The sequence below is a fragment of the Scomber japonicus genome, chromosome 2 (assembly GCF_027409825.1).
Source record: "Scomber japonicus isolate fScoJap1 chromosome 2, fScoJap1.pri, whole genome shotgun sequence".
NCBI lineage: Eukaryota > Metazoa > Chordata > Actinopteri > Scombriformes > Scombridae > Scomber > Scomber japonicus.
In genome coordinates this window covers 29,869,335-29,886,325 of record NC_070579.1, presented here as the reverse complement: position 1 = coordinate 29,886,325, position 16,991 = coordinate 29,869,335, and the positions used below count along the sequence as shown (strand labels likewise).

Below are 16,991 nucleotides of genomic sequence, written 5' to 3'. Positions count from 1 at the left end.
AGGGGGGTCACAAGTAAATATTGCAGTGTCAAAAAGGCTGGGACTGATTTAAGGAAAAATACAAACAGCTAATTTGGAGATTCAAAAGCATTACAAAGGTCATGACCCCAACTGAGTCCACAGCTTCCACAAACATACACACACACACACACACACACACACACACACACACACACACACACACACTCACACACACTCATTCATGGGGAATAATGCATAGACAGTATAGTACACACACATGCATGTACCTAAGACAGAAAGCAATATGTGTATGTATGTCCTGACATCCCGCATTGTTTCCCTCCAAAATAACATCACAAACCAGGCTCTCTCTTTACATGCAAAGACGAACACAAGTCTGCTCAAGATTGCCTCCCCCATATAATTTCTAGTTCCCTTTTTTAAGACACTTGCTCTTTGTCTCCCTCCCTCTGTTCCTCACCCTCTGTCTCATTAGGCAGTATCTCATTTTGAGGAGGAGAGTGTTAAGCCAATCAGAGAGGGGAAGAAAGAGCAGCGGAAGGAGGGAGACGGAGAGAGGAGAGAGACAGAGAGGTTGCAGGAGGAAGAGGGCAGAGATGAAGAGAAAGAGAGAGACGAAGGAAAAGAGAGGGCGATAGATGGATGGAAGGAGGGAGGGAGAGAGGGAGGGAGGGAGAAAGAGAGAATAAATAGCTCTGGCGCACTCGTCCCCCATTACCCCGGGAGGGCACTGTCGCCATGGCAATGTGGCAGAAAAAGGATAGCACAAGCATGATGAGCTTCTACACATACACACATACACACATATACACACACACTTACAAATGAAAACTGTGATTCACAAATATATCTGACCACATTAACAGTTTCATACAGACAGTTTTTACAAGTTCGTACAAACGGCTGTACACACAAAGCAAATGGTCACCTAACCATAATTATTTAGATACAAGCACACACACACACACACACACACACACACACACACACACACGCACACACACGCATTATGCCAGTTAGCAGAGAGTAAAATCCCAAAAAACACAGATAAATGACAGAGACAAAGAAAGCTTCTCAGAGAGATGAAAGTATAAAAGGCAGACAGTAAACACAAGAAGGTGAAGAAAAGGCTTCTGGCAAGAAAATGACAAAGGAGAAGAGGAAAGCAATTTTTTGCAGCTAATCAAGTATCAAGCCATTTCCTGCTGTGCTGTCCTTCAGTAAACTTTGTTGGATTAGGATGAATGTTCCTCTTACATGATTCATCATCATGTTCTTTTATATTCTTTGATTCTTGTATTTATTTATCTAAAATTCAATCTTTAATTAAACCTGCATTAATTGATTCTTTTTTGGTATAATAAGCTCTAAACAACACTGACATATTATTATTTAATAAAGTTGGTAGGGCTGTTTATGTCTATTTACACATCCAGCAGATATGGGGCAAAATTAGCATTCTTTTTGAGTCTCATTTCTGTCCACCTGATGTATGCAAGTCTAATTTTTTACTCTCACTTTAACTGCGGTTTGATCTTCAACAACTCCTGGGGCAATATATGACTCTTTAGTTGCTAAATTCTCCACTATGTTCAGTCGCAAACTTTGTCTGACAGTCATTTAATGTTTGGCAGGCAGCATACACATACCTAGATGAGCTTTTCCAAACAGTTGCCAGCTGCTACTTAGAAGCAAGGCTATTGAGAGTGGTGAGACTGAATCAAAATAGTCAAGTGAAGGCTGTAAAACCAAAATAATAACTAAGAGACACTAAAATGCTATGTAGTGGCATGTTAGAATACTAACATTTGCTAGTTACCACTAACCAAAAGATATAGTTGAGGTTGGCGAGAATGTCAGTTCTGTTAAAAGTCATCATTAATGTTTTTATAATCCATACTAAGGGGGACATGAATGTCGGCATCTAATTTCATATTGCAAATCATCCATGTTGAGACATGTAACTCAAATCCACAAATGTAAAGTGGCACAAGAGTAAAAGTCAGGGAATCACCAAAGTTGGTGGCAGAGTTTGGATAAAACTACATACTGCAAAAATGGATCACATTTTGATTTTGACTGATTTATCCCATCTAGTCTATCCAATATCTCCCATTATGTCTTTGGGACTCTTGTGACCTGGATCAACAACACCATGTGTTTTATGTCCTGGTAGGTTATCAGTGTGTCTACAACAGCAGAGACAAAGATCAGTTTCTAGGTCATTAATGTTGAAGGATTTGTACTTGACAATAAACCAGACAAGCCTGCTACAAACTAGTCTGTTACAGTACTTCAATAATGCAACAAATTAGGAACTAGAACAGAGTAAAACAAATCACCTAAAGTCAGTAGACTCGAGTTAAACATGGCTTCAGTGCCGTTTTCTTCCCTTTGTTGCAGCACACTTATCTGAAAAGTTGTTTGGATGGCAAATGTGGTGGTTAATTAGCTTAAGAAATCTTGTGTGCATCCAGCCTGAGGGCGAACCAGAGAATGAAAGAGGCTGTTCTGAGCCAGCCAGCCTGCTGTAAACTCTTATGTAAGGCAGAATCTGCATCCTGTTTCTCTCAAATACATTATTGATGCAGGCTTCTGTTACCACACTGAGCGTGTCTGTGTGTGTACGTGCACGTGAACATGAACACCTGTAAGTCACTACTTCTTGCTGGATCGTCTCTCACCTCTGCTGCTCTGTAAACAGGGTGGTCTCCTCCAGTTGATGTCTTGTCACTTTCTCTCCACCCCTTTCCACCTCTCTGCATGCTCTCTTGTTCTTTCTTCACCTCCTTTCTTTTTGCTGCTTGCTGTATTAATGTAAGTCCCCTTCCTCCTCCTCTTTCTCTTTTTCTCTGAGGCCTTCAGTTCTCACTAACAGATGTTCTCTGCACCATGTGGGAGGGCATTCCTCTCCTCTGCTATGAAAGCAAAAGAAAAGGCAACTTGAAGCGAAGAGAAATCAAACATGAACGATAGCAACACAACGCCGTAACTCAGTAGTGTCGATATGACGCTTGTGTCGCGCTTTCCCCTGTAGAGAGAGTGTCAAGTTAAAGATCAGAGTGCTTTTGCCTTTTTATAACACACTGCTCACAGCGTTACACAGTATCTGAAAGGTCACAGAAGTGCAACACACACTGCTCACACACACACACACACACACACACACACACACACAAAACCTTGCATGACTGGCCAGCTATGATGACTGGAAGTCATCTAGAAAAACGTTCACACACTCCTGAGGAGGCTCCAGGTCACACATACAAATACACACAACAACGACTGAGGTGAAAGCATATACCTGACTCCTTAGACCTCATGGGTTCTTTAATAATTCAAACGTGCCAAAAGAGCACCATGGGAGTCATCCTGCAGGTCAAGAGTGAGGAGGAGATGAGAGAAAGAGGAGAGAGAGAGAAGGGTGAAATATATGAAAGAGAAAGTGTTGTTTTTTAAAACTAGTTTTCCTTTTCGCTCAAGAATCAGAGTAAAGTCTGGCACTCTGTGGTAGAGCCTGAGGGTAGTAGGGTGAATGTCTGTTTATGTATGTGTATGCATTTCAAACCACTGACGGTGGCCACAGCGGAAATAAAAGGGACAATGGTTGGAGAGTGGGTTAAATGTGTGTGTCTGTGCATGTGTGGGGGCCATGTACTGACACGGTGGCTTGGTGCTGGATGCTGCAGGAAGGTGACCCACTTACATAGAACTCCCCCTCCTCAATAAACATACTTACACATGCCTCTGAACACACTCGCACTGCACCCGCTGGAGACTGGAGGATGCTTTGGCCCCATTTCAGACAGTAATGTGTTTCAAGAGTTGTGCAAGGCGAGGCAGGAGGTGGTATGTGTGTGTGTGTGTGTGTGTGTGTGTGTGCATGTGGCAGAGGTGAAGAGAGTACAGAACAATACAGAAGATTAAAGGATAAAAAAAGAGCCAAAAACAAGACAGAGCAGATGCACAGTAGGTAAGATGTACAAGGGACCAAGTCAATGAACAGGGACTATGTGGTACCTCATTAAAACATGTGTCTGCAAGTATATTTCCGTCCCCGCTAATCTAGTGCAGCCATTGACTTTGTGTACCGCAATGACATTCAACAGAAAGGTCAACTCCTCGCTGTTATGCATGAGATAACAGGACAGACACATCCATAGTTCTCCACAGAATAACAGTGAGATAATACAAGATAATGCCACACAAATGAAGAGGTGACAAACCTCATTTCATTATGCATGCACTTTTCATTCATGTACAAATATCTGATTGGCATCAACTGTGGATAGGTGGCTTGCACAGAGCAATCAGCTCACTCAGGATTAACTCATTCACAACTTTTGAGAGCTAATAATAGGCAACCAGAGTGTGAGCAGAACTTAATGGGGAAATATATAATATCACCATCTAGTGGAGAGAATATGTCACATCAGGTTAATGTACATTACTTACAGAGAACAGAATGACTCCACTTCTCTGTCAGTATCTTAAATATATTAAAATCTCCAATTTCACCAGTCATTACATCTAAAATGTGGAGGATTGGTGCTATAAATCACAACTGATTGTCCCTTATATACCAGAGAAGTTATGTTGTGCTCATTTTCTATTGTTTTTACTTTGGTTGATGGTGGCTAGAGTTGTTTTTCCACCAATTTTAGTGACACAGGCTTCTCTGAAGACCTAGTGACAACTGGTGCACCTCAAAAGAAAAAAAGAAATGAAAACAAATGTGAAGCATGACAGCTCTACTACACATTGTGATCTTCTGCTCTGATGATCTGTTCCGTGCTCAAGAACTGTCACCTAAAACAACATGTTTCTCATCTGGTAGGTTTTTCTTGACTTTTCCATATGTATGTATATATGACAGCTGTCCTCAGAACTGCTAATTCCTTGGGGTTGGTTGTATATATAAGTTAAGTGCAGAAAACTAGAGAAAAAGAGAGTTATTTATAATCAGTGAGCACATCAGTGTCTTTGTTGAGAAATGTTTTTTTAAATGTATTTATTTATTTAGTCAGGCAGTCTCATTGAGGTTAAGATGTCTATTTGTAGAGAGACCTGCGAACAAGAAACAATCATAAGACAAGAACACAATCAGCAAACAGACAACACAACCACAAATAAACAAGTTAATAAAAAAATGTAATAAAAAACACTGATGGAAGTGTAATATCAATTGCTGGAGTAGGCTACTGCTTTAAAGGAATAGTTAGACATTTTGGGGAAATCGGTTATGTGCTTGATGAGAAGATTTATACCACTCTATAGTGGTGCTAGTTGTTGGATTTTCTCAAATTCAGACAGAGGCAAACTGTTTCAAGGGACCAAAGGGAATAACTTTAACACATAGAAGAGTTGTGTGAACCAGTTTTAGGCCTATTGACAAAGTATCTATTTAATATTGGACGTCCCTCAATGTGCTTAAAGGCTATAGCAAAGAGTTTCCTTGTAAGAGCTATTCATAAAAGTGCTAGAGCAACATAAATAAACCTGGAACACTGGAGAGAAGAAACCAAAAGCCAAAGTAGATTATAATGTTATCTGGCTCTAAAAAGAGATTATAAACTGGCAAAATATCTCTCTACTGGCAGTGACAGAAAGCAGAGACAGATCATAACAAAGTGCAGGCTCATTGACCACAAACTGGTAATTGAAAAAGGATGAAATATAAAACCAAAAGAAAACAGAATATGTGGTCACTGATTGACAAGTGAGGTTGAGACAGAGACGCAAATTGTATTTTGATACTTTAACAACATTGTTCTCTTCACATTTATGCCAGTAAAGCCCATTGTTGAATTGAACATTTCCTGATGAACAATTCTGGATGACATCATGTCTGTGAATGAATTTACTTACCATGTCCACAGTGATTGTTTGATTGGTCATCAGCCTGTGTCGGCAAATGTGAAATAACATGTTAATCAATATAATGTATAGGATTAGATTTTATTAGAGTAAATTAAATTTGATTAAAAATTACATTAAAACTTAATTAGATTAAAAATTAAATTAGATTCCATTAAAAATAAAACCAACTTATAAATTAGGTTAATTCTAAAAATCAATTAAGAACTGAATTAATTTATATCAAATACAGAATTAAACCTAATTCTAAATTAAACTGAATATAACTTATTCGTAAATTAGGTTTTTTAATAAATTACATTAATACAATACAATACATTAAATGTAAATAAAATCATACACTTCATTTAATAACTAATGAATAATTCAACTCATTTTAAGGAACATAAATAAATCTTACATTTAATATAAATTCAGTTCAAATTGATTTGTTGTGAATTTCTCTACTGCCTTATTTTAAGTTTCTACTACTTTTAGTGTCAGGATGTGAAATTTTACTTATTTAAATGTGATTTTATATGACACATTCACACATTTTAACCATACATATCAACCTCATCTGGTTAAGGTGTGGATGGGAAGTGACATTGGACATGATGTCAGTTGGACAAACTGGACTGGATGTGTGTGACCAGATTAAACCCTGAAAAAACTCAAATTCTTGCAGAAATTATTTACTGTGCAACTTCTGCCTCACTGCATAACTCGAAACAGCTGTGTAATGGGCACTATAGTCAGAGATGGAAGGAAAACACTTGGCTGCTGTGGTGAATATGGAAATGTAATCAACCATCCAAAAGACCATCATATGATTTGTCAGTGGAGCATGTGGTTCTGTACTGCTGTGAGTCTTCATCAACTAGAGAGATATGCAAACCACCGGTGATAGCATGGTTAAGACAGCTGTGTCTTACAATAATTATTCATCATATATATCAGGGAGCACAGTGTGGAGCTGCACAGAGTGAAGTGGGAAGAAAATAAGATTTATTATGAAACAGCACTGGTTCCGATTAATGCGACTGCAAAGTCAAGTCACACAGCAATACAGTAAGTCATGTGAACACAGGCGATAAATGCATTCAAATGTATTCAATCACAATGATGTACTGTAGAGTCTGCAAGAAGCTAGTCTATTACATACGCTTTCTGAGGCCCATGCACATTTCAATTCATGCTAGGACTTCACATTGGTCCTTGGCAGGTGCCATTTCCAAGTGAGACAGGGTAGTAACACTGTTGTTAGGTCCCATAGCCAAACTGTGTCAAGGTGGAGGGTGTGTACACAAGTTAATCAGGAAAGTCAACACATTAATATAACAATGTCTGAACATGCAGATAATCTGTTTGTTTGGGTGATGAGGCAGACCAGAGGAAGGACATACGCTCGTTGAGAACTGGTCGTATTAATGCCACGTTATGTTATGCTGTGATCCTGATGTTTAACACAGTGATATTGTCATATTATAACATGGGTAACTGAGTGTTGTTTCCAAGACAACTCCTGATTACACAGTTAGTGCTCTCTGTGTCTCACTGTATCACAACCTCCTGTTATAAAAGGGAAGAAAAAAAACATATCAAAACAAATGACTAATTTCATAATTTCATGAGGCAACCTGATAAATGTATCTGACAGGTTTTACTCTCATTTTGCTGAAATTGTGCATTAGAAACACAACATCAAATGAGTTGATTTTATCTTACATACAGTATGCATTTAGAAAACTGGTACAGTAGACCTATTTAATATCTTACGGGGTGGATATAGTAGGCCTTCATGTATATTTAAAGCAGAAATACTATATTTGAGTTTTTTCTCTGCCATATACTCTAGTTCCACTGTAAACTGGGTGGGGCTTGTGGTGTCGCTAGGTGTCGCTTTTGAGCAATAAGCAGATAAGATAAAAATGTGAAAACTGGAAATAAAGTTTTAACAAGCAAATTAATGTATATAAATTACAGCAGCAGCCCAAGACATACTAAACAAACATACCAAACAAATAGTCCTTATATGTGTTACGTTTGTTGTCACATATACGTACAAACTGTTTCCTAATTCAAATTATTTAACTAAAGCGACTCATTTCAACAAAAATCGACACAAAAACCCGCTTAGTAAAAATATAACTGATAAAATGATCGATTATCTCTATGACACACATGACTGACCTGGGATCTGGTTACTACTCATCTCATCCCTCTCGTTAAAAGAGTCGGGGAGTCAGACTGATCTCAGGTCGGTCTCCTCTGCCGTTTCCCGCCGTTGACCACGTGTCTCAGTCCGGCCTGCCAGCGGACCATGTGGAGCAGCAACATGGCGGCGCGGTGGAGGGGGAAAGACGGGGATTTAAATGCCGGCAACAGCGACTTTCTGTGCAGCAACACTCCCGATGAGGTACTGCTTTCCTCCCTTTAATGAATTTCACACCAGAAAAGGGCAGAGTAGCAGCGGGTTATGGTGTGTAAATGGGAGATATTTCACACCGCGTGGCGACACGTGGCTGAAACGGGCTCGTGCTGACGGTAGTGATCAGGGAGGCGGCTGATACCGGGGTTCATCGATTAGTCTGCCTTTTTGAGCCGTGCATGTACAGAAACATTTGATTGACACGTTAGCTAATGTCATTATCCCTTTGTTCATGTTTTCTGTTTTGTCCGCCATTAAATATCCACACGTTAATACCGACAGGAAGACCAGCTTCACATCTGTAGTACAACATGTTCAGATCCTGCTCAGTAACTTGCACTCCTCCTCTTCCCCACTTTCCTTCACTTACTACATCCAACCCTCTCGTTTTTCTATCTCAAACCATATTTTTGAGATACCTTCAGTGGATAAATGATATTAAAGATACACGAAGGTCTACACATGTCCTGTTTGAAGTCCTTGTGCAGGTCTCCACCCGCCTCTAGGGCCTAGTGCGTCCTCAGCCTGCATCCTAACGTTACTCACTTGAGCACTTCCGTCCTGCTCCTAATCAAACTTTGAGAGGTTTATTTAACAAGCTTCTGTTTGCATAGCTTGTGTAAAACATATCAGCTCTTTGACAACGTCCCTGTATTCACATCCTTGGGTAAAAGTACCAATACAGCAATGTAAAAATACTCCATTACAAGTAAAAGTCCTGCATTAAAAATCCCACTTAACTAAAAGTACATAAGTATTGTCAGCTTGATGTAGGTAAAGTATTACAGTAAAAGTATTGGTTTGGTCCCTCTGACTGATATATGATTATATTACATCATTAGATTATTAATGCTGATGCATCAGTGTTAGAGCAGCATGTTACTGTTGTAGCTGCTGGAAGTGTTTGAATCAACCTACAGTAGATGTCTGGTCCCCTGGAAAGGGTCATCAGATAAATGTGAGGGGTTGGTGAGATGAGAGGAAAGAAGAAAAAACTAAGTTCTGATACAAAAAGTGTTTGGATTTTTTCTCTAATCTTTGATTTTTGGTGAAATATTGTATCATTTGAACACTTATTGTAATGAAACCATGTGAGAAGTCAAGAGAGAAAAATCAGTATTTGGTGAAGCTGTTAATAACTCATAAGCATGCTTTTTATAAGACAAGTCAAAAGACAAAAGGTTGGAAACCCCTGGTTTCATTTTTAACAATGTATTGTATTTTAAAAGTGTGTTATATTATCCATTGCGTCAAATATACAACAGTAAAGTAACTAAAGCTGTCAAATAAATGTGTTGTCAAAATTGTAAATGTAAATGTACTTTGTTATTTTCCACCACTGGTAACAAAAAACCTAAATTACAGTCTGTGTTGATAAATCACACCACAGAGGTACTGGTATAGATCAGATGGGTCTGTAGTTCTTTTCATTTTGCAGAGCTGAAAATGATCTGATTGCTTGATCATTACAGAATTAATCAGTAACAACTTTTTAAGCTTTTCAAAACAAAATTGGAAAATTTCACTTGTATTAGCGTCTCAAATGTGAATATTTACTTTTTAAATTTGGGCTTTAGAATGACCATCTTTCACTATTCTGACATTCATTGACCGAATGATTAATCAAGGAAATAATTGGTAAATTAATTGATAATGAAGGCAATCGATAGTTATAGCCCCACTGTTATGTCTATTTTTTATTTGTTGAATGTCTTTCCTGTTATTTCATAGCCGTAGAATATGAAACTCCTTTTGTTAATACTGAGAAATGACTGTACTGCCTCTCAGCCTGTGGTCAGATCAGGAGGTAGAAAAAGTCAGATTAATGTTCATGCAAATTTGCGTAACATGGGTATAATATAATATTTCTGTATGTTTGTGTGTCTTCAGTTCCCCCTCTGCAGAGGTGATGTGGAAATGGACCCACAGTCATGTATGGATCACTCCATCTTGGCCATTTTTGAAGACTCTGCTGTCACATCAGAGGTCAGAGTTCAAGCATGTACATCTCTTTGAATAACCCGCCCCTTTGTAAATTACAAGTTTAAGGTCTACTCTACAAGGTCCAAAATTCAAATCTATTGACACAAAATGCTGGTAGACTTTGACAGTTAAACCAATGTGTTTGTACCTTGTTTCAGGATAAGAGCAGAGTGGAGGAAGAGAATGAGAGCCTGCTGTCGGCTCTGACTGAGATGCTAGACAGTGTGGAGGATGATGACGGGACTCTGTCTCCCTTCGACACCTTGCCAGACACCAAGCTCCTCACCCACCAGGAGTGCAGAGACAAGTCAGCGGTGGGTCCAATCTCAGGATTGAGCATTACAAGCCTGAAAGTACTTAGAAGCAATAATTAAATTTAACACTTTTTTTAACCAAAAAGTATTCTGTTTTTTTTCTGTCATTCCTCTATTTAGGAAGTACACCTCGCTGACAGACTCAGACCAAGATCCAAACCTCCAAATTTGACATTCACAATGAATACTGATGGAGAAAAGGAAGAAGAGAGCAGAGTGGAGAAAAACAGTCCATCACAGGTGCTCAAACAACAAAGCCAGACTTTGTTTCAGCCCAACAATAGGAAAGTGGAGAATGAAGTGGAGGTCTTCACCTCAACATCTCTGGTCAACCTGGTGAAGCTCATGCACCCCTACTGCCTAAAGCTGCATGTGGAGGAGGGCGGGGGGAAGAGCTGGGAGAGAACAGCCCAGCCGTCAGCTTCCTCCTGGGACAAAGTAAAGAAAAAACACACATTATTCTCTCAGGGTGAAGTATTGAAGTATGAGAGGCCCACAGAAGACAGCGACGAAGAGATTAACGTTGTATCTGACGATGAGGCACCTTCCAAAGAGACAAAGGAAAATAGAGATGATGGCGCACTTCTGAAAAGCATATTGCTGAATGGGAATTCATCCAGAACTCTGTCATGCAGAGAGAAGAAGAGAGTGAGCTTCGGTCCCGTTGAATTGGCTTCATTTGATGAATCCATGGGTAAGGAGTTGAATGAGAAAGATGAAGCAAATGGAAGACCAGATTCAGAAGCACTTGAGAATCCAGCCGTCTCTGCACCCGAAGCCCAAACAGACCTGTCGTCAGAGATCAACCGTAACAGTGAAGCTGAAGTTCTGCCATCAAAAGTTGAGATAAAGGCCAAATCACTGAGCCTCCAACAGTACAGACAGCTGCGCCAAAAAAGACAGCCTGTGGTGGAGAAACGGGGGAACTACACCACCAAGTGGCCCTCTGTTTCTGAGCCCCCTAAAGAGCTGACCCCCATCCTCTGTTTACACGGGCAAAGACAAAACGGCTGCAGACTAAAGACAGCACACCATCACCCGGACTGTACCAGAGTCAGTACTGATCCTCTCCATAAACCTTCATCCCATCATAAAGCTCCACCGTCCAGGCCTAACCCAGTAGAGGACAGGCCATCCAGTCATATACATCGTAGTGGATCAATCTGTCCAAAGACAGAATCCAAAATCATCTCACCTGCTAGTCCACTGCCAGATGTTGAGGCTAACGCAAATGTAAACATGCCCGAAAGCAAGAAAAGTCCAGTAAAGAAGCCAACGCTGCTCAGTAGTGATCCCCCAAATCCCGTCCTCCTCCCCGTGCCCGTTACCCAAACAGCATCACCAACCACCGCTCACTCCTCATCAGAAACCAAAGTGGAGCTCCTCAACAGAGACTCCAGCCTTGAGCCCACCCCACACCTGCAAGAAATCCCAATTGAATCCACAACCCTGCCTTCTCAAACACAACCATCCTCCTCAGAACCAAAGCCCAAAGTGTTGTCACCAAAGCAGGATCGTAATCTGGACAGCACCAGCCTGCTCCAGGAAATTAAGAACAAGCTGAGTGAGATAGTTTCAGATATCTCCGGTAGATCCCCTGCACTGCGCATCAACACAACACAAACAGAGTCTAATTCTGAGCGCAAAGAGCTACAGCCTCAAAAATATATCCTGAACCCAACACAAGACATCAAGCTGGAACCAAAGATTCTTCAGTCACCGTGTCAGGATCCTGTGGGGCAGATAACGTGCCCTTTTACCTCAACATACTCCAGTCAGCCAACTACTTCCCTAAATACTCCCATACCAGTAAAGGAGACGTCACCTGAGGTTCCCTCTAGTATTTCTCCTCCAGAGGCGTTACCAACCGAGCAGAGTGCAGTAGGGGAATCAGGTAAGCAAGAACCAACATTTTTCATACATATGCTCAGCGGTGCTTCTAATAAATAAGCAGATATTCCAATTCTTAAAAAAAAATGTCTGTCTGTTGTCACACTTCAGGAATTGAAGCCCCTGATCTGACAAGCCTGCTGGAACAGTTTGAGGAAACAGAAGGTGAGTGGTGCTCTGCTGATTTGGACACTGACATCTGGTCCTCATCGTTGAGCTATGCTAACCTGTCTAATCTATTATCATCCTCTCATCTGCAGATAAAGAGGAGGGAGAGTGCGAGAGCGAGCTGGAGCCCAAACTTAGCACTGCTTCACCTGCAAATCTGCAAACACAAGATCTGCAGAGAACTCAGCCAAGAAAAACAGAAAAGACCTTCAAACAACTACCACCTCCCCCTATAGAACCACTTAAACCTTTAAGCACTTCAGACTCACCTGGGACTCTGAAAACTATTAGGAATCTGCCAGGTTTCCAAATGTTAGAGCTTGCAGATATCCCAGAACCCCTCGGCACTGAAATCATTCTCAGCACTCAGCAAGCGCAGCCATCAAGACGTAAAAACCCTCCACCCAAGGCTATTCAGATAATCGACCCCCGTCCTCTACCATCCAAGAAGACAAACACGAGTGCTGCAGAGTTCCCTGCTGCTAATACCGCTGCTCACTTGTATTCATCTGTATCCTCAGATCATGATTACTGCGTGCCTGCGGACCATTCACCTACAAGTGCTACTCAGCACAGCAGAGCTAAGCCCTCTTTACTCAAGGATACTTCTAATACCACTAATGAAGTGCAGGTGACTACCCACGAGTCAAGTACATCTGCTGAATACAGAAAACAGTCCTCCATCAGGGACGATAACACCACAGTCAGAGTTGTTAATAACCCTGCAACATCTGGGATGCAGCCGCTAGCAGAGTACCACCACACCAGATCAGAGTCAAACCCGTCCACAGACAAAGCCCTTTCGTTTTCAGACAGTGCTGGGTCAGAGGAGGACTGCGGTGGTACAGGTGAGGACAAGACGGCTCCGTGCCCTCTGCCGACACCTCCACCCAGCCCTCCCAGCAGAGGACGAGAGAAAAGGAGATATCGGAGAAGATCCCCTCGCTCCTCCTCCTCTTCTTCTTCCTCCAGCTCTGCGTCCCGCTCTCCAAAAAGGCCAAGGTACCCATCTGCTGTTATTCACATTCTATGTAGTCCACAGTTGTCCTTTTCCTGCATAGTTTTCATCTTTAACACGTGTGTCTCGCAGGCTCCATCACAAGCGCTCAGAGAGCAGTTCGTGGTCGTCGTCTTCGTCTCGCTCCGTCTCCCGCTCCCCACCTCGGAGGTACAGGTTGTCTCGCTCCAGGTCGTCTCGCTCCAGGTCAAGATGCAGCAGGTCCAGATCTCGATCTTGGTCTCAATCCAGGTCCCCATCACGATCACCATCCCCGCAGTCCTGCCGTGCGCGGTGGAGAGACGTTTACAGGTCAGTAGGTGATGAAGTTTTCCATGTACATGTCTGAAAATAAGGAAAATCAAATGTAGGGTGAAATCAACCTGAAGTATTTGTACTCACATGGTAGAAATCCTGAAACTAATAGATGGAAATCCTGGTTTTATTGAGTTTAATTGTATAATCTCAGTACCTCTATTCTTCCACTCCCAACTTCATCCATGCAGCAGCAGAGAGTCCAGGCAGCTCAGGAGGGAGCACGAGATGAGGATCCAGAAACTTAAAGCCATTGTGAGTAATAGATTACAGGCATGTCAGCTGACGAGATTGATGAGTGGTTGGATAATGCGCAGTGATTCATTATAAAAAATCCTCTCATACAGGATGAGCGTCGGGTGGTGTATGTGGGCCGCATCCGCAGGTCAATGACACATGATGAACTGAGAGAACGCTTCTCTCAGTTCGGAGATGTAGAATGTGTGTCGCTTCACTTCAGAGACAGAGGGTGAGTACGCACAATAGAAACTTGATTTTTGTTTGTGTCTTTGCAGTGTATTGATGATTTTATATCATCAGTGACTGTATGGTTATCAATATTAAAATCCAGCATCTTTGGTTCCCGTAGCGACCACTATGGCTTTGTCACTTTCTACAACATGGAAGACGCTTTTGCAGCCATCGATAACGGCGGAAAACTGCGAAAGCCCGATGAGCTGCCCTTCGATATCTGCTTCGGTGGAAGAAGACAGTTTTGCAAATCAAATTACGCAGATCTCGGTAAGAGTCTGAAACCAAGACTAAAGTATATTATCACAGTGAGGGGAAACATTTTCCCTTGTTTAAGACAGGTGGAACTGTCTCTTTGCATATCTGTGAAAACCTTATCACAGTTGTTTTTACAAGCTGCACCAACTTTTCATTATTGATGTTGCTTTTTTGTCACCTTCATATACTCGTATATGCAGATAGTGGAATCATGTCACCATAAACTGAACAATGTAATATTCACAAATGGCGCTTTTCCACTATACAGTTCTAGCACTGCTCGGCTCAACTCGACTCGGTTCCAGGAACGACCTTTTCCGTTACAAAAATGTACCTACTCAACGTGGGTGGAGTCGTCATAGCACGGCTCTGCGATACTGCCGTGACTTCGTTTTATACGCGACACAAACACATAAACAATGGAGGACATGGAGGTGATGGTGTACTTGCTGCTGTATGTGGCTTTCTGTCACACACAAAGCAAGACAATTGAGCTGTATGACTAACGCTGTAAAAAACCGAGTTGAACCGAGTAGTGCTAGAACTGTATAGTGGAAAAGCGCCAAAAGTTCGTATTTATACTTCACTGTGAAAATATGACCACTGATTTGTAAATTTGTCCTCTTTTCCTTAGATGCAAACCGAGATGCAGAGGCTTCTCCTGTCAGGAGCAATTTCAAGGACCTGGACTTTGACTCATTACTAAAACAAGCCCAGAACGGGATAAAGAGGTAGCAAAGCCTCATGGAAGGACAAGAAGACCAGGCTGGATGTGGCAGTGATGGAAATGTTTATTTCATGAACCTCAGAGCTTTATGCTCACACTTATGTAGCAAACTTTTGTATGTCTTTTTGTTATGTTTTGGCTCTTATGTGTTTGCAGTTTTTGATGTGTACAGTTAACATCTACAAATACAAATATGTAGCACTCCTAATTTGAATTTATTGTATTAGTGGAACTCACTAAAGTTTTTTTTTGCATTCCATAACACTGATTTATTGTTGTTTTTCAAGTTTTGTATATTTGTATATTAAAAAATAAATGCTGTAATTGTCAACTTCAGTTTATTTGGTTTGATTTCAGAGTAAAATCCAGAGGAACATTTTTATTGACAGCAGACATTTTGACATGTCATTGCAGAAAAAAGGAAACTAAGAAACTACTAACTTTAAATTGTAGAGGTTCCAGTGAGCCAGCATGCACTGTAGAAGTCTGACCTAGTTTTACCTGACTTTTAGTTACTGCAGTCTTTTATCCCCTCCAGCTTTGTTTTTGTAAATCCTAAATCATGTTTCTGCTTAAGCTCTTGACTGAATGTGAACGTCAATCTCGTACATCTTTCTTTTCTTTATCTAACATGTCCTCGTCTTTACACAGAAGCTCCAACTCTTTAATCCACATTACGCTTAGGCATATCTCTTGTGGAGTCAGCCTCATCAAAGCTTACTCAACCTCATGCGTTGTTGGAAGATGCATTTCCATATCTCTGCCATATGTCCCAACTATACTGAGCAAGTACTGGTAACTAATAACTTTATTAATAACATAATTAATGGTACAATTGGGTGTTACAGTTCAGGGGAGCTATTGTGTCCCATTGGCTCGTAGCTCTGTGGAACAGAACCTTTGTTAGTGGTATTATTTACACCTGTGCTTTCCCTGTAATATCAAATGCTCTACCTCTTCTGACCTCTCAAAGTACCCAAACTTCATATAAAGATGAAGGCTTACTGGAGCTTATCATAATGCATACTGACAGTCCTGGGTCCAGCTTCAGATGTATAACATATTAATTCACTAGGTCTTCTCATAGGAAGCCACCTGATCAATATAATTGTTATTTTAGAAATACCCTAAATGTTTTAAGACCAAAAAGTGTCACAAAACAGGTGTAACAACAACACTGGATGTACATGTAGTTAAGATAAGTCAGTATGCTACATTGCAATAAGTACTGTTCAGTTGGCCCAGTTGATAATGTTCAGGTTCTTATTCTGAGGATTTACAAGCTGACATATGGGCCTCATACAAGTCTATTAAACATTCAAACACTGCTATGTCACTGCTGGTAAATATCAGTCACAAGTACTTCCAAACAATGTAACAAAGGTGAAACAATTTTCCATACAAATATGTGAACTTCAGAAGGAGGAACTGCTTTCACCAACATCATCATCAACAACATATTACAACAATACAAACTGGCCAGAGTTTAGTCAGAATCAACGGTGCAGAAAAAAACAAATAGATCAAACTAAATGATATTTAAGGACTATGAATTAATTAAATGAAAGCATTGGTGTAAATTGACCACCTTCCTGTCAG

General features: G+C 40.8%; 1 protein-coding gene and 1 long non-coding RNA gene across 2 annotated transcripts; one reads left to right on the top strand and one right to left on the bottom strand.

Annotated features, from left to right (window-relative positions):
- Positions 1 to 2,859: 2,859 nt before the first annotated feature.
- LOC128375636 (uncharacterized) lies at positions 2,860 to 8,054 on the bottom strand. The gene is made up of 3 exons (XR_008323095.1): positions 8,032 to 8,054; positions 5,851 to 5,884; positions 2,860 to 2,900 (listed from the first exon to the last, which is right to left on the bottom strand). It is a non-coding gene; the product is annotated as an uncharacterized LOC128375636 (long non-coding RNA).
- Positions 8,055 to 8,170: 116 nt separating this feature from the next.
- Positions 8,171 to 15,683, top strand: LOC128375627 (peroxisome proliferator-activated receptor gamma coactivator-related protein 1-like). Its single transcript, XM_053336014.1, has 11 exons — positions 8,171 to 8,257; positions 10,160 to 10,255; positions 10,411 to 10,566; positions 10,687 to 12,460; positions 12,568 to 12,621; positions 12,717 to 13,626; positions 13,715 to 13,933; positions 14,128 to 14,191; positions 14,284 to 14,405; positions 14,526 to 14,677; positions 15,300 to 15,683. The coding sequence occupies exons 1-11, from the start codon at positions 8,177 to 8,179 to the stop codon at positions 15,398 to 15,400; spliced, it is 3,729 nt and encodes a 1,242-aa protein (XP_053191989.1). The 5' UTR covers positions 8,171 to 8,176; the 3' UTR covers positions 15,401 to 15,683.
- Positions 15,684 to 16,991: the final 1,308 nt, after the last annotated feature.